Genomic DNA, 17,307 nt, shown 5'->3' with positions numbered 1-17,307 from the left:
ACGTTAGGGCTCTTCTTGTGTAAATTTGATTTGTTATGGGTTTTCTTTTGTAAGTTTAACTTTGGGTACTTCGAAAGTATCATTTTAAATTGTACTTTACTAGGTGTTCGTGTACACAATGTGTTGTGATGACATCTGCTGTGGAGTCTTCAGTGATCTATTCGCTTGTGAGCTGCTCCATAAAACCATACATATTCCATGCAGTATGAGCGAGGCTTCCATAGAGTAGTGGTTAGTGCTCTGGGCTCTCACCCCAGCGACCCGAGTTCGAATCTCAGTGCCACCTAAAATATTTTATCAAAAGATTTGCAACACAGTTGCTCGTGTGCTGGCCCATATAACCATACACTTCCTTAGGGCTCGGGTTAAAGCTAGGGTTAGGTTTAAAGTTAGAGCTAGGGTTAAGTTTAAAGTTAGAGCTAGGGTTAACCCTACCTCTAGCTCTAACTCTAAGCTAGGGGTTAGAGCTAGGGTAAGGGTTAGGTTAGAGCTAGTGCTAGGGTTAGAGCTAGTGCTAGGGTTAGAGCTAGGGTTAGAGCTAGGGTTAGGGTTAGCGCTAGAGCTAGGGTTAGGGCTAGAGCTAGGGTTAGGGTTAGTGCTTGGGTTAGGGTTAGTGCTTGGGTTAAGGTTAGGTTAGAGCTAGAGCTAGAGCTAGAGCTAGAGCTAGAGCTAGAGCTAGAGCTAGAGCTAGAGCTAGAGCTAGGGCTAGGGTTAGAGCTAGAGCTAGGGCTAGGGTTAGGGTTAGGGTTAGGGTTAGGGCTAGGGCTAGGGTTAGGGTTAGTGCTAGGGCTAGGGCTAGAGCTAGGGTTAGTGCTTGGGTTAGGGTTAGTGCTAGGGCTAGAGCTAGGGTTAGGGTTAGAGCTAGGGTTAGAGCTAGGGTTAGGGTTAGTGCTTGGGTTAAGGTTAGGTTAGAGTAGAGCTAGAGCTAGAGCTAGAGCTAGAGCTAGGGTTAGGGTTAGGGTTAGGGTTAGTGCTAGGGCTAGAGCTAGGGTTAGAGCTAGGGTTAGGGTTAGGTTAGAGCTAGAGATAGGGTTAGGGTTAGGGTTAGGGTTAGGGTTAGTGCTTGGGTTAGGGTTAGTGCTAGGGTTCGAGCTAGGGTTAGGGTTAGGGTTAGTGCTAGGGTTAAGGTTAGTGCTAGGGTTAGGGCTAGAGCTAGGGTTAGAGTAGGGTTAGAGCTAGGGTTAGAGCTAGTGTTAGGGTTAGAGCTAGGGTTAGGTTAGAGCTAGAGCTAGAGCTAGGGTTAGGGTTAGGGTTAGAGCTAGGGTTAGGGTTAGTGCTAGGGTTAGGGTTAGAGCTAGGGTTATGGTTAGAGCTAGGGTTAGGGTTAGTGCTAGAGTTAGGGTTAGGTTAGAGCTAGAGCTAGGGTTAGGGTTAACCCTAGCTCTAACCCTAACCCTAACCCTAGCTCTAACCCTAACCCTAGCTCTAGCTCTAGCTCTAGCTCTAGCTCTAGCTCTAACCTAACCCTAGCTCTAACCCTAACACTAGCTCTAACCCTAGCTCTAACCCTACTCTAACCCTAACCCTAGCTCTAGCCCTAACCCTAGCACTAACCTTAACCCTAGCACTAACCCTAACCCTAACCCTAACTCTAGCTCGAACCCTAGCACTAACCCTAACCCTAACCCAAGCACTAACCCTAACCCTAACCCTAACCCTATCTCTAGCTCTAACCTAACCCTAACCCTAGCTCTAACCCTAGCTCTAGCCCTAGCACTACTTTATGATTGGCTGTTGGATCTGTGACATCACTCGGACACCCCATTAGGTACACCGCCATTTTCAAGTGTACCTAATAACAGGCCACTTTATTAGGGAAATATCATGGTCAAAGGTCACAGGTGTCAAGCTCTCGTCCTCGGGGCCGCGTGCTTGGGTTAAGGTTAGGTTAGAGCTAGAGCTAGAGCTAGAGCTAGAGCTAGAGCTAGAGCTAGGGCTAGGGTTAGAGCTAGAGCTAGAGCTAGAGCTAGGGCTAGGGTTAGGGTTAGGGTTAGGGTTAGGGTTAGGGTTAGGGTTAGTGCTAGGGCTAGGGCTAGAGCTAGGGTTAGGGTTAGTGCTTGGGTTAGGGTTAGTGCTAGGGCTAGAGCTAGGGTTAGGGTTAGAGCTAGGGTTAGAGCTAGGGTTAGGGTTAGTGCTTGGGTTAAGGTTAGGTTAGAGTAGAGCTAGAGCTAGAGCTAGCGCTAGAGCTAGGGTTAGGGTTAGGGTTAGGGTTAGGGTTAGGGTTAGGGTTAGTGCTAGGGCTACAGCTAGGGTTAGAGCTAGGGTTAGGGTTAGGTTAGAGCTAGAGATAGGGTTAGGGTTAGGGTTAGTGCTTGGGTTAGGGTTAGTGCTAGGGTTCGAGCTAGGGTTAGGGTTAGGGTTAGTGCTAGGGTTAAGGTTAGTGCTAGGGTTAGGGCTAGAGCTAGGGTTAGAGTAGGGTTAGAGCTAGGGTTAGAGCTAGTGTTAGGGTTAGAGCTAGGGTTAGGTTAGAGCTAGAGCTAGAGCTAGAGCTAGAGCTAGGGTTAGGGTTAGGGTTAGAGCTAGGGTTAGGGTTAGGGTTAGTGCTAGGGTTAGGGTTAGAGCTAGGGTTATGGTTAGAGCTAGGGTTAGGGTTAGTGCTAGAGTTAGGGTTAGAGTTAGGTTAGAGCTAGAGCTAGAGCTAGGGTTAGGGTTAACCCTAGCTCTAACCCTATCCCTAACCCTAACTCTAGCACTAACCTAGCTCTAGCTCTAACCCTAACCCTAGCTCTAACCATAACCCTAGCTCTAACCCTAACCCTAGCACTAACCCTAACCCTAACCCTAACCCTAACCCTAACCCTAACCCTAACCCTAGCTCTAACCCTAACCCTAGCTCTAGCTCTAGCTCTAGCTCTAGCTCTAACCTAACCCTAGCTCTAACCCTAACACTAGCTCTAACCCTAGCTCTAACCCTACTCTAACCCTAACCCTAGCTCTAGCCCTAACCCTAGCACTAACCTTAACCCTAGCACTAACCCTAACCCTAACCCTAACTCTAGCTCGAACCCTAGCACTAACCCTAACCCTAACCCAAGCACTAACCCTAACCCTAACCCTATCTCTAGCTCTAACCTAACCCTAACCCTAGCTCTAACCCTAGCTCTAGCCCTAGCACTACTTTATGATTGGCTGTTGGATCTGTGACATCACTCGGACACCCCATTAGGTACACCGCCATTTTCAAGTGTACCTAATAACAGGCCACTTTATTAGGGAAATATCATGGTCAAAGGTCACAGGTGTCAAGCTCTCGTCCTCAGGGCCGCGTTCCAATATGTTTTCCAAGTTACCCTCGTTAAGCGCACCTGCGTGAAAAGTTTTAGCTCATTTCACGTTCTGCAGGAGCTAAAACTTTTCACACAGGTGCACTTAATGAGGGAATCAAACGGACACTCCATTGGGTACACCGCCATTTACAGGTGTACCTACGTCACTTGGACACTAGATGGTGCCACACCCGCCCTCACCCACACTTTATGATTGGCTGTTGGAGCTGTGACGTCACTCGGACACCCCATTAGGTACACCGCCATTTTCAAGTGTACCTAATAACAGGCCACTTTATTAGGGAAATATCATGGTCAAAGGTCACAGGTGTCAAGCTCTCGTCCTCAGGGCCGTGTTCCAATATGTTTTCCAAGTTACCCTCGTTAAGCGCACCTGCGTGAAACGTTTTAGCTCCTTTCACGTTCTGCAGGAGCTAAAACTTTTCACGCAGGTGCACTTAACGAGGGAATCACACGGCCACTTTATTAGGGAAATATCATGGTCAAAGCTTAACTGAAAGTGAAAAGTGCCACACCCGCCCTCACCCCCACCTCCTGATTGGCTGTTTGATTTATGACGTCACTTGGACACTCCATTAGGTACACCACCATTTTCAAGTGTACCTAATAACAGGCCACTTTATTAGGGAAATTTCATGGTCAAAGGTCACAGGTGTCAAGCTCCAGTCCTCGGGGCCGCGTTCCAATATGTTTTCCAAGTGACCTTCGTTAAGCGCACCTGCGTGAAAAGATTTTGGTCATTTTCACGTTCAGCATGAGCTAAAACTTTTCACGCAGGTACACTTAACGAGGGAAGCACACGGACACTCCATTAGGTACACCGCCATTTTCAAGTGGACCTAATAACAGGCCACTTTATTAGGGAAATATCATGGTCAAAGGTCACAGGTGTCAAGCTCTGGTCCTCGGGGCCGCGTTCCAATATGTTTTCAAGTTACCCTCGTTAAGTGCACCTGCGTGAAAAGTTTTAGCTCCTGCAGAACGTGAAGGTGGCTAAAACTTTTCACGCAGGTGCACTTAACGAGGGAATCTTGGAAAACATGTTGGAATGCGGCCCCGTGGACTAGTGCTTGACACCTGTGACCTTTGACCATGATATTTCCCTAATAAAGTGGCCTGTTATTAGGTACACTTGAAAATGGCGGTGTACCTAATGGAGTGTCCGAGTGACGTCACAGATCAATATTTCCAGCGTTTAACCATAAAATGTTCAATCATTTAGAAACGAATCATTTTTACAGGCTCTTTAAAAATTCATTACAACTGAAAGATTCTCTTTGCCACCGCTAGAGGGAGCCCACGTACCGCATTTTCACGTGTACAATGATGCTTACAAGGGGAACGAGCGCCACACGGTTGGAGAAAAGTTCACACGAGCGGACGATCATGCTAGTGTCAAGTTACCTCTTCAGGGTCCTCTTCCCCTCCATTCATTTAGTTCCCCCTCCCTCCCTCATTTCTCATTTTTTATGTCAAAGTCTGCTTTATTGTCAATTTCTTCACATGCCAAGACACACAAAGAAATCGAAATGATATCACGCAATGTCTTCTGCCTATGCTCTGCTCGTCTTTATTCTTGGTAGGTTGCAGTCGATGTGCCATCTAGAAAAAAAAAGATGTCTGGAAACAACGTGATCTACCAAGCCCTTTTTCTTTTTTAAGTGTGTGTTTTGTGAAGGCATGTGCACAAACACACAATTCAATACATTTGTGGATGTTTGTTTGTCATAAAATAAACATTCCCATCCTCATCTCGGACTTCCACGCATCAAAATCAACAATTAATGACTGCAAAAGCAAAATGAAGGAGGTTGGCATTTGACCTGCAGACAATTTTAGAACAGAGATGAGGAGCAGAATTGGAAAAGAGTCATTTTCCTTGACTAGATTAAAGCATCCAAACGCTGCAACAAATTCCTGAAAAATCACAACTTGTGTCAACTTGCAGACTCATTTGAGTCCGCAGGTCTTTGGCTCACATCTTTACATTTTATTTGATGACGACATTGCTGTGTGTTTTGAAGGAAAGAAGATGCTTTTTTTCAAATTATGATTAAAAATCTTGTTGCAAAAACATTTGTTGTTTTATGATTTGAGATGCACGTGTGAGGAACGGATCCCAACTTGAGCGGCACACTACACGTTTTATTGTCAAGCTTCTATTGATCAGCTTTCATCAGAAATCAAGAAAATCATTTTTATTACCAGGAAAATGCAAATATCTTAAGGAATGCTATAAGCAGGATAGGTGCAACACGGAGAACCACAGTCTTTACGATGGCCAAAAAAACAACAAACCCACAGAAATCTCAATATATTAAAAAAAGAAAGTCATTACAAAAAGTTACGGGGATCCGTTCCAGTTCATCAGTGACAGAGACTTAGGTTCTTTTGGATGGTGCACTTCTTGCACTGGACCACACAGCACCAGTGAAAGCGACACAGACAGTTCTCCTCGAACACCAGCGTTTCCTCACGGTAGCCGCGCTGGCAGCAGAGCAAGTCGCAGCCGCTGATGTTCATGGCCGTGCTGTTGCACACTCGCCCCCGCGTTCCCAGCGAACCCGTTTTACGGTTAGCCAGACAGAAGTCGGGCGACTCGTCCGAGTAGATCAGATCCTGCCTGTCCGGGGGTTTGATGTTCTGCCCTACGGGGATCAGCGTCTTGCCGTCGTTGCCGCCCATCACTTTGGAAGCGCCGTTGAAGCGCTGCAGAAGCCGGTCGCCCACCTCGCGGAAAGGAGGCATCTTTTTCCAGCAGGTGCGTAACGTGCACGAGCTGGACAGTCCGTGGCACTTGCACTCTGTCCGCATGTAGAGCTTCACTGCCTTGGGAGGGGCACAAAAGGAGACAAAGAAAAAAAGTAAAAAAAACAAATCCACCCTGAAAGATGCAGTTAAGTGAATTCAAAAATTTGCATTCCAATGATGATCATTTCTGAACGCATCATCGAGTCGCTGCTTTGTGTAGGCGCAAAAATCAGGATTGAAGAGAAGTTGACAAAGCAAGAGTGCAACAATGGATGAACATTCAAATTGAACACACTTTCATGTCATCCTCTTCAGATTGAAATGTAAAACTAAAAAAAAGGACTTTCTGGCATGTCCAATTGACGTGTGCCTTTGTCTCTCTCCTTGGACCTGAAAAGTTGGTGAGCCCTTAGCATGGTTTTGAAACAACAACAAAACGAGCTAGCTGGCTCGATGGGTAAGATAAAAGCAGATGCTTCTCCCAAGGAATGTACCTCTCTAACCCCCCATTTTGCCTCTGGCCTTCCTACATCCAACAAGCCTTGACAACAGATCATTCACTTATACTGCACATAATTAACCCATCACACACGCCGACACACACAAACGCGCATGAATGCACAAAAACAGCCGTTTACACGCACCGCCGGCCGCGCGCTTATTTCTCAACCTGCAGGCAGGCGTTCAAAATGGTTTCTTCTTGGCTAATGCTACAATTGGGAAATATCCCCACGCCCGTTCTTCTCTACCTGTCTGTGACCTCGGCTGCAGTCAAACGTAATTACGTCCTTTGCTCGTATCGCCAACGCCGCCGCGCTGACGACTAAAGAGGTGATGTCACTTAGGAGATGTTAAAAGCCGCACTTTAAATCAACATGGTGATCCAATCTAAAAGCTTCAAACCCGCTCTTTAAGACCCATTAGGTCCATAATTCGTGCACACCGCCTCGGTACGAGCGACAAACAGGAACCTGGGGCGTCTGGCTGAGCCGTGGAAACGTCGGAGGCCACCTGCCGTGGAGGCTCCAAAACAAAAAGTGTGGCACGTTCTTGCTTTTGTCTTTCAGAAACCTGATTCTTGTCAGAATATCGTTTTACGGCGCAACACCAACATGGCCGGGGGCGATGTGTTTCTTGTTGGCGGGATGAAGGAACATTCCACAGGACAAGCGAGCCCTGGGAGTGAAGTTCTTGGAGTGAAAGGTGGAACCTGCGTGGCAGCACCAGCATCCAAATGAATATTTGGGAATAAATACTTTTAAGAGATAGGCTTTTCAAACGACATCGTATTAGCTTAGTGCTAACACATTATGGCAAACACCATAGACAGGCTAACAGGTAGCATCTATGTGTCAGTCCAACTTGTAACCATTTAGCACAAACCGTTTAGTGTCATAACAATACGCATATGTTCTTTATCCTCCGCGAAGAGCAGCTCATATATTTGCCGATAGCAAAAATCTGGAAGTACATTTCGACGTGTTTTTACCAGTCGTCCAGCTTCGTTGTTGTGCAGGTCAACGAGTGCCCTGATGTCGCTTTGGCCGCGTCTCCTCTTGGCATCCATGAACTGCTTGGACTTGTCATAGCCAAACTCCACGTCATCTCCGCAGCCGCCCCACTCCCACTTGACCCCGTCGCCGGAAGGGGACGACGGAGGTTTCGGGGGGGCTCTGTTCCTGGTGGCCTCGCAGCCGCACTGCAGCAGGTCCCCCATGCTGCAGGCCTGGGTCACCGCGTGGCTCACGCCGGCCGCCGTGATGGCGTACACAAACGCCGTCTCACGGATATCTGAAACGGCAAAAGGGTGCCTCAGTTCTATCCAAAAACGGGCCAAAGACCCTTTGGCACAATTCTGACTCCATTCTCCGACATGATTTGGACAGGCAGTGCCGAGAGGATTAAAGACACACACCATTTACGGAACACAGCTGCTGCCGGTTTATTTCTGGTTCGGAGCTGTCCTGTCTGGGCTAAAGTCAAGTCCATCCGCAAGCGCAAATGGCCGTCTGTCCTCAGCCCCATTGGCATCATCAACACAGCGCTATCTCCGCTCATTTGTCTTGACGTGGAGAGCTGGGAAAGAATTCGACAACTGGCCCGATGTGATTTCAATTAAAAGTTCCATTGCGCAACTCCGCATGGGTGGAATATTTTGGTTTCACCTGACTGACAGCCAACGAAATGTAATCAGTTGCTCGATAAAGTCTACACACCCCTGTTTTGTCATGTACAAAAATGACACCAAGATAAATCACTGAAACACTATTAGTTAACCTGTAAAACTCATTTGGGAAAAAAAAATTAGAGGGGACAACAACTTCGATGACATGGTTGCATAAGTGTACACACCCACTTTTAAACAGGGTTGTGTTCAGGACAATGCCTGGCACCATCTCACTCAAATAAATAGATGATGTGCAATTGTATGAACATTTTCAACCCCTTGATTTCCACACATTATTTTTCTCGCGCCATTTTTCTGCTGCGTTCCAATTTCCGCGTGCTTCCCTCCTTGTCTGAGAAGGGCCAGAATGCCAAATGAACATCATTCCTCCGGTTACTCAGATTCCTCCTTGATCATGTCAACACTTGCTCACCCAACATTGTGCCTCATATCAAACCCTCATCCCGTCATCTTGTTATCATTCCCCTTAAGTTGTTCAGATAAGTGATGGAAGAACTGGCCCCGAGTTGGAGACGGACGGACGGCCCTTTCGTCTTTGCTCCTCTAAGAGGAGGTTAAAATAGCATGTCCTCCATTCCGACCAATGGGACGGCAGTGGGCCAAATACACGCCGCGCCGCACACTTTTACTTTGCGCTTGGCATTTTCTTGCCCAGTCAGCAAAACAACTCAAAACTTGAACGTCAACAACACTGCTGCTCCAATTCTGCAAGTGTGAATTTGAAAACAGAAACGACACTTAACAGCTTGAAAAAAATAGTTTATGGACCGTCATTTTCAGAATAGGGACGTGCGTGCGTGTGTGCAAGACCGCAGTTAAACAAAGTGACTTTTATGTCTAAAAGCTGGAAGGGGGCGAGCGTGCAGTCACCAGCGTCTCCCCTGCCAACTCCATATCTCATGATTCGGAGAATGGGATTCATTAGGGATGGTAACACACGTGCACGCACGCACGCACACACACAATGGGTGGCGTGCGATGAGACCGGCCGGCGCGCAGCAAAACCTTGCGATATCAAGACCAGCTGTGCAAGGCGGTGGCGGCGGCGGCGCGATACAGCCGCCGCATGGGGAGAGTGCCTCGGTGTATACATTTGCAAAGCATTGTTTTACTTTGAACTATCACGTGTGCTTACATACTGGACAGGGTGAGGTGACCACTATGGGATGGTGAGGGCTTCATGATTTTCAAAAATAATATGATTGCTCATATCTGTGGGCCGAAAAGATTTTTTTTTTCATTTTGTCAATTTATCAAAAATTGCGTACAGATATTAATTTACTTTTCTTTTTTCACATTGTTTTTACTGTTCCATCTTCAACAGATTTGGTACCTGGCGTTATTTTAAGGTATCGGCTACTTGTGGTGGCTGCCGATACCAGTCACCGATACTTGAGCCAAATGAGTCCTCCTCTGCACTAGTTGGCGCTATACTGCGGCAGTTTGACACATCAGCAAATCATCTGTGTCATAAAGAAATGCTTTTGTTCAGTTATTGAGCTAAGTGACATTTTATATATCAAAAGCATCGCGAGCGGTATCGGTATTTGGTATTGGTGAGTTCTTCAAGCATTCTCGTATCAGTTCTGGACAAAAATGGCAACACCAACTTTGACCAGACTATGCCTTTAAGTTCTAAATACTTTTTCCACCTTTTCTATTCTTAGTCTCAGGCGTATTTTGTCTCCAAGCGGCGGGAAACAAGTAGCAATAAAGCGCCGGGTTGTCGGAGCTTGTTGTGCTCAGTGGAAGCTATCAAAAAATTGCAAGATACAAAGCGCCTTGTTTCATATTTTCCTTGGAGACATGAATTCCAAACAAATTCTCTGCCACAGCGGGTGTCTGGGCCTGTCGACGTCTGCTTCTAATTCCACAGGGCCCTTCTGCGGGAATTAGCGCATATTCTTTCAATCCTCTGACTTTTGGGCAACGGTACCGGGAGGTCTGGGATGTCAAAACATGAATTACCGAGGCTGACATAATACAAATGTGTTAACTGTATTTTTTTTTTTTTTTTTTGCTTGGGAGAATGATTTGGTGACACGTAGTGGGTGGCGGACGCACGGCATCCAAGAAAACAACTTGGCTGATATTGTTTTCGCAAAGACACTTTTATTGGCTCGGGCTTTGGGTTAATAGCGTGTGGAAATTGCAGCGGCTCCGTTTAGCCTCAGGTAGTATATTTATTGGTCCTGATATTTTGCTTTTCCAAGCCTGCTTGATTTATTTCCCCGAAACAGCTGCGTCTGATCTATTTGCGCTGATGACAAATGAGACTTTTCCCAGAGCGACTGGAAATGCGCACGTCCGTACCTACCACGCGCATCTCAATCATGCCAAAATCAAATAATATCAGCATGGGAAAGGCATTGATCTCTGCCTGCAGATGGGTTTTTAACATGATATATAATCGACTGAATCATATTTGCTCATTGTGTTGCGTAGCATGATGTAAGTGGAATGTGTGTGTGTGTGTGTGTGTGTGTGTGTGTGTGTGTGTGTGTGTGTGTGTGTGTGTGCGTGTGCGTGTGAGAGACACGAGAATCTTTTCCCCATCACCGATCAGTAAGTTCCATTTGTGTCTAAATTGTCCATTTTCTGTACATTTTGGTTTTAGATGATATAATAATAGTAATAATAATTTATTATTATTAGTAGATATAATAATAGTAATAATAATAATTTTTTATTATTATTATTATTATTATATAATTATATAACCATGACCAGTTTTTTACCATTCAAACTGAAAATTAGATTATAATTAGTTTAGTAGAAAAGTAGAATTTTTTTTTTTTTTCAGCCCAGGAGTAGATGAGATTTAAAGATAGTTAATATAAAATAAATCTAAGCAGTAAAAAGTTAGTAAAGGTTTATGATCGGGAAAGACAACATTGACTGAAAGTAATGTTGTGAAATCAATTAAATGTGTTATTGTGAATACACGCCTTACACACACGCACACACACACACACACACACACACACACACACTCATAAATGCACGCCCACATCCACACAGCTTGTTGGCATGTGGTCAAAATGCTTAACGCTAGCCGAGGTTTATAAGATAGCCCGCAGATATTTTTGCAGAAGGAGATTAGAGTGATGTTTCAATCATCCGTCCCCGTGTAAGCCTTCAAAAGCACCAGCAGACCAATTTGGGCAAAAAGCAAAACACTACGTGCATCATTACAAATATTATGCACGGTAGAATTTGCTCCAATTGTTAAACGTCACAATAATATTCATGGAAAAACAAAACACGAGGGCAGAGAAAGCGAAAACACAGCGCGAGTGTTTGTTTTGACTCGAGTGTGGCGAAGCGGCAGTTATTGGAGCAGCTACAAAACTCAAGTGGAAGAGCACAAAAGGGGAACAGAGGGAAACGTCAACAAACAAGTGGAGTGCAATTTTTACGAGGAAATAACAGTTAGTATAAGATCTCATGATGGGAGGGAGGGAGGGAGGGGGGACGTCCAATTTGTTCCAATTTCACCAAAGCAGAACAAGCTCACCATTTGCAACTTATGACATTTTTCTGAAGTCTTGACAAACCATTTGAAGGCGGCATTTGTACTGAGGAGGACGCCTCGTCTTCGATTCTGAGAGACTTGTTTGAATGTGTATCAACAAAAGCCTTACAAGTAGATGCAGGTCACCGAGTGTTGCAAAACAAAAGAGCAATTTGGCCTTTCTTATAGACAGCCAGGAATGTGTGATTAATTGCCCTTCTGTCTTCTGCCGGTACATTCTTGCCCTCTCTTCCCGTCTTATCTATTTAATTTTTTTTTTTTTTTATTATCACAGCCAAGATTCAAAAGCTTAATGGTGTACTCTTATTATTCCTATTATTCTTATTGTTTTAATTATTATTATTATTTTTATCACAGCCAAGATTGAAAACCTTAATGGTGGATTATTATTATTTATTTTATTGTATTCATTTTTTATGCAGGGGAGCAATCATATGGCAGACATGAAAGAGCAGCAGCAGGAAGATGCTGAGGGATGTTCACAGCAGATATTAGCCCATCATTTCAAGCGTGCCCGATCTAGCGACAAAAGCTGCCCTTGTCTTGCCGAGCGACATTAGACAGGCATCTGACCTCCGCTTGGCGCAAGACTGTCTGCTCAGGTCAAAGGTTGCAAACCCCCGAGTGGAAAACTGGAGATGGCTTTATTATCTTTTTTTTAATGAACCGCAAAACCATGGTGTGATTGTCAGGTGGGGAGCTGATGATCAGAAAATGAAAAAACGCTGACTCACCTTGTTGTAGTATTTTTCCAAAGTACTTGTTGTGACTGGTGCAGTTCCACCGCCGGTACTTGAACTGGTACTGGCACTCCCTGATGCCCAGCCGGGTCCCTTTGGCCACCTCGCTGACGATCTCCGGCTGAGTTTGACACAGCTCGGCCTGCTTCCCCGCCAGCCGCTTTGCCTTCCTGCAAATGCTGTTGGGGTCCATCAGCAGCGGACTGCCCACCGCCCTGGACCACAACAAAGAACATCATCAGCTGAGAAACCAAAAAATGAGCCAAAAGCAATTTTCACACACTTTCTCGTCTTGTCTCGCTTCATCGCCGACACCTCAAATCATTCTTCAGCCTCTTGAGTTTGTTTGCAGAAAGTTCAACAAACAATCCCGCCGGGAGGACTGATAGCGAGACACGCACGTCCGACGAGACCTCGGAATCTCCGCAAAGACCGAGTGAAAGCTGACAATCGATACCAAGTTGTCCAATGGGTGTGAACAGATGTATAAACACAAGCGCACGTGTAAATTAGCAGGTGCTGGATCGGTACTTAGCTACACAAAGCGCCACTCAACAACCACTTATTATCTACACACTGTCATCACAACGCGCGAGTGCGTGTGCGCACCATCAAGTGAGCCGAGTCAATCCCCCAAAGAGCGAGAAGGTAATATCTTTTTTTTTTTGTGACGGGCAAATCAGACACACAAGAGCAAATCTGAAAATGGAGCCAAGAAAGGTGAAGGAGTTCATTGGCGGAGGGGAGATATACCCAAAAATGGGGGCGCATCTGTCAGATGTGTGGGCCAAGCATTCTTGCCCTTGTTTGGAGACCACGGGTGAGCAAGGTGAGAAGAAAAAAAGAAATAAACAAGAACTGAAGGGATTCAACTTTATCTTCAATTCAAACAAATTGACATGCCATCCAGTTGATGGGCTATAGTAAGCAAATATCAAATTAGTGACGACAGCCCTTGAGAATGAGGACATTGTTGAAAAGTCGACACACCCCTGTTCAAAAGCCAGTTTTATGTGATTAAAAAAAACTTTTTCAACCATTCATTTGACATATCACATATCTATTTGATTAAAAAAAAATTCCCAGAGGTTAGATCAAAAATAATGTGGTTGCATAAGTATGCACACCCTAATCACATCAAATGGGAGCCACCAGACACCTTCTACCGTTTAAGCCTATTTGCAACCAGCTATGCAGGTGCCACACACACACACAAACACACACTTGTTGAATCATGGATGGTCACAATACACAGTGCCAGTGTTCCTTCGAGTGTCATTTCTGACAACCCTCCTACACAGACAATGAAACAAACCGAGAGGTATTTACAGGAGCTGAAATTAGGGGCCAAAAGGGCTTCAAAGTCAAATCTGTCTCGCATGAATGCGTCGTCAGTGTGACATCATGAAAGAAGTCAGGGGGGGGAAGAAAAAAAAAAGAGCAACCCACACAAGTCGAGCCTCGACAGTGGGATTTCTCATGCAAGCTTTTTGGAATGTCCTTTGATACGTTTTATGATTTGCGCCGCTCGCTCATATTGAAGCCATTTGATCCACTCGTATTGTGCAAAGTCAGAAAGCCCGATTGGTCGCTAGATCAAAGATTGCGTGCGACCCGACCTCAGGTTTCAATGAGGCTCTCACGAAGCAAATCTTCACTTTGCGTGCAGCCTCTTAAAAAGTTGGCCCGGCTCGGCAAAGCAAAGGCATTCCTCCTTGCCGCGCCGCCTGCACTCGGGCCAAATGATTAGAGCGGCCTAATCAGCAAAGAGGCTCGGAAAGGACGGACGGACGGCTGGACGGCTGGATCCACGTCACGGGTTTTTTCCTCAGCCGGGTGAGACAAAGAGAGACTTTAGAGAGGGGCGAGCGAGAAACGACGGGTCGCCCGGCGCTTTTCAAACAGAGCACATCATTGTCCCCCGCCAGATGCGCAGGTGTGCTTTCTCCTTCGCTCGCTCGCTCGCTCGCTCGGCGGTCTAGCGCTGAAAGAAGATGACAATTTATGTCAGTGGGGATGAAAAGGAAATAGATGCTATCGCCGCTCACCAACATGCGGCCCGTGGCCAGCAACAAGGATCCCATGAGTAGCCTGAACGGCCTGCTCGGAAATGTCACCACTCAGATTTTACTATCAAAGCTAAAATGTCGAAAATTTGTTGACCACTCGTCCAATGGAGTGAACAAATCGAAAATATTACCTACAACAACAGATTCGCTCCCATATAAATGCATCTTCTATTCTATTGAAGACAGACAAATTCAACTTATTGTGTCCACTCACTCCCCAGTTTTGCCGCATCAGCACATGTTAGAGATTCCATTCAACATTGTTGTGACTTCCCGGCGAGTTGATTACAACGCGTTCTCATCACTTTCCAATAGGGCCATGCGAAAAGGAGTGCGAGTTGGCTCTCACCCGTGACAGGACGGAACGCCGGTGCCAGCAGGACATACAAAGTCTCCTTGGACAGCACAGCCCACGCTGACCTTGAATCAAATTGGTCAAGTGGGAGGATTCGCGAATTCCCAAAGATTGCACGTTCGTCTCTTGGTGTGAATGGAGACAAGCGACACGGTAGGAAGGAACGCAAACACAAAGACAGAAAATATCTCATCTGTCTGTCTGTCTGTCTGTCACACACCATGCCGTGCCGAACCTGCACGGATTGTTTTATGATGACATATCCACGGCGCCCTGAAGGGCCACCTGACATTCCTGACTCTGACCCCCAAAACACACACACACACACACACACAACTGCAGGCACTGAGAAGACAGCTATCACCGCCCTCCTTTCTTTCTGATTTCCTATCCTCCAAATACTTAAGCTCACTATAAACGTACACTTATGAAACCAATACAGACAGATAGACAGAAATTAATTAATTACATTTTGACAGTTTTGCTGGTATTTTGTACAACTAGTTGCGCATAAAAGTGCGCCACGCAAGTGCGCGCAAAATTCCAATCAAAGTCGTCGCGTTGCAGCCATAAAAAAAAAAAATCATCACTCGACATGAGCACTTACCACCACAATCCGATGATATTGACCGGGCAAAGCAAGACAAAGAACAGAGCCAGTTGGATCCGGGACAGGCGAACCGTCATGTTTGCGCGCTTCAGAACTTCCAGGTTACTTTTCAGATCTAAAAACGAAACAAAACACAATCCTCCTCTTGTTTTTGTCTTCAGGAAACGTCAAGTCAATCAATGTTCATCATCCAGCTCCCCTCCCATCGGGCGCATCTTAATGCGCAGCAAAGTCGGTCAAGAGGTGACTGAGCCGAGGTCCAAAGGTGCGGGTGAACTCTTCATTGTCGCTCCGGTTCTGTCACGTTACAAGCTCCCCGACGCGCCGAGCGCAAAACGCGACCCAAAAGTGCCTCCGTCCGAACATACCAAAAAAAGCAATCCAAAAAAGAATACGTCCTTAGATGATGAGGCAGAGCGCGTGGATTTGCGGTTCCGTTCGGTTGTCCCGGCTCGTCTTTAGCGTTTTGGAAATGACTCAGTGGAGGTCTTGCGGGCGCAGAGGAGGAAGAGGAGGAGGACCACGGTGTGTGTCAGTGTGTTTTCTTTGGATGATGAAGGGAGGAAAAATGCGCTCTTCTTCTTCTCGCACCTTGGTGTGACGTCGCTCCAGGCGTGGTGGAGCGCGGAGGGGAGGGGGCAGAGGGAAGAGCAGAGGAGAGCTGAGACACTGCAATTAGCCGCCCCCGCCGAGATCCGGCGAAAAAGGCCACCAGGAGGCCAAAACACACACGAGTGTAAACACGGCTATAATGTGACTCCATGTTTATGGTGGAGACTGCTGGAATGGGCTGACGTCATCACAGGTGTGTGGCATACCTTTGATATGGAAGGAGGGCTAAAAAAAAAAAGTCAAGTATAGGAGCAAAACTGGTTTCACCTGGACGGACGTCCGCGTAGGGGGTGGTCCGCCTCGCATCGAGTTCTGCGTTCAAATCCTGGCGTGTTAGCACATCTCCAAAACGTGTACTTACTTCTCGTTGTCTCTTCCTCCCCTTCGCTGCTGGACCAGTGTGTTTGTAAGGAAGGGCTGATTTTTCATACTTGGCCGAGGCTTTATGGACAATAAAGATCTGATTTCAAAGTCCAGCAGGGTGTTGGGCCTGGGGTCTTGGCTCACAGCTCCAGTTGCCTGCTGGGAGGAGACACTCCACAAGTTCTGACCAGATGGCCATCATCAGCGTATATACGCCAGATACATGGATCAAATTCTTATACACAGGCGTCAAACGTCGTATTTCACCTCGTCGCTGGTCCTTGTTAACAAATTGGAGATGCATCGGAACAGGTTGGAAACTTGACTGGAAATGGAACGCTTGGAAAATGGTCCTACTTGGAGAAAGGAAGTGTAAAGCAAACGACGACAGGGTGGCAAACGACAAATCTTGAAAAAGTCAAACGCGGGCTCGCAGGCTGGCTGGCTGTCTTCTTGTTTGCTGCCATGACGACACAAACTCGCACATCTTGCGTGTCTGTTATTCTCCGAGGAGGGCGTCATCCTCTTTCATTCCCCTCCAGGTTTTCCCTCTCATTCCTCACAGCAAATATGACAAAAGGCGCAAGGGTCAAAGGTCACGTACATGTTGGAAATGTATGATTGCTAATATCGAGCTATACAAACAGCTGGCCCGATATGTCTGGACACAACTAATCAGGGTAAATAATGACCTGCAATAATGTGCCGACTCATCTGATCTGCGTGCTCGGACTGAACCGGGGGAACGTCAGGCCGGGTGATGAAGGGGGTCCCCTCCCTCCCTCCCTCCCCTCTCC

At 46.4% G+C, this 17,307-nt stretch overlaps 1 protein-coding gene across 1 annotated transcript; it reads right to left on the bottom strand.

The window, feature by feature from the left end:
• Positions 1-4,990: 4,990 nt before the first annotated feature.
• wnt6b (wingless-type MMTV integration site family, member 6b) lies at positions 4,991-16,110 on the bottom strand. The gene is made up of 4 exons (XM_037239750.1): positions 15,533-16,110; positions 12,496-12,716; positions 7,528-7,829; positions 4,991-6,116 (listed from the first exon to the last, which is right to left on the bottom strand). The coding sequence occupies exons 1-4, from the start codon at positions 15,610-15,612 to the stop codon at positions 5,655-5,657; spliced, it is 1,065 nt and encodes a 354-aa protein (XP_037095645.1). The 5' UTR covers positions 15,613-16,110; the 3' UTR covers positions 4,991-5,654.
• Positions 16,111-17,307: the final 1,197 nt, after the last annotated feature.

Source organism: Syngnathus acus, chromosome 21 (assembly GCF_901709675.1).
Source record: "Syngnathus acus chromosome 21, fSynAcu1.2, whole genome shotgun sequence".
NCBI lineage: Eukaryota > Metazoa > Chordata > Actinopteri > Syngnathiformes > Syngnathidae > Syngnathus > Syngnathus acus.
Note: the sequence above shows the minus strand (reverse complement) of the source record. Positions and strands in the feature narration are given on the sequence as shown.

Coding starts and splice junctions, on each gene's coding strand:
- wnt6b (XM_037239750.1), bottom strand. CDS start 15,612: ATGACGGTTCGCCTGTCCCGGATCCAACTGGCTCTGTTCTTTGTCTTG. Junction 12,717..15,532: donor AATATCATCGGATTGTGGTG/GTAAGTGCTCAT, acceptor GTTGTGGTCCAG/GGCGGTGGGCAGTCCGCTGC. Junction 6,117..7,527: donor ACAACGAAGCTGGACGACTG/GTAAAAACACGT, acceptor GCCCCTCCCAAG/GCAGTGAAGCTCTACATGCG.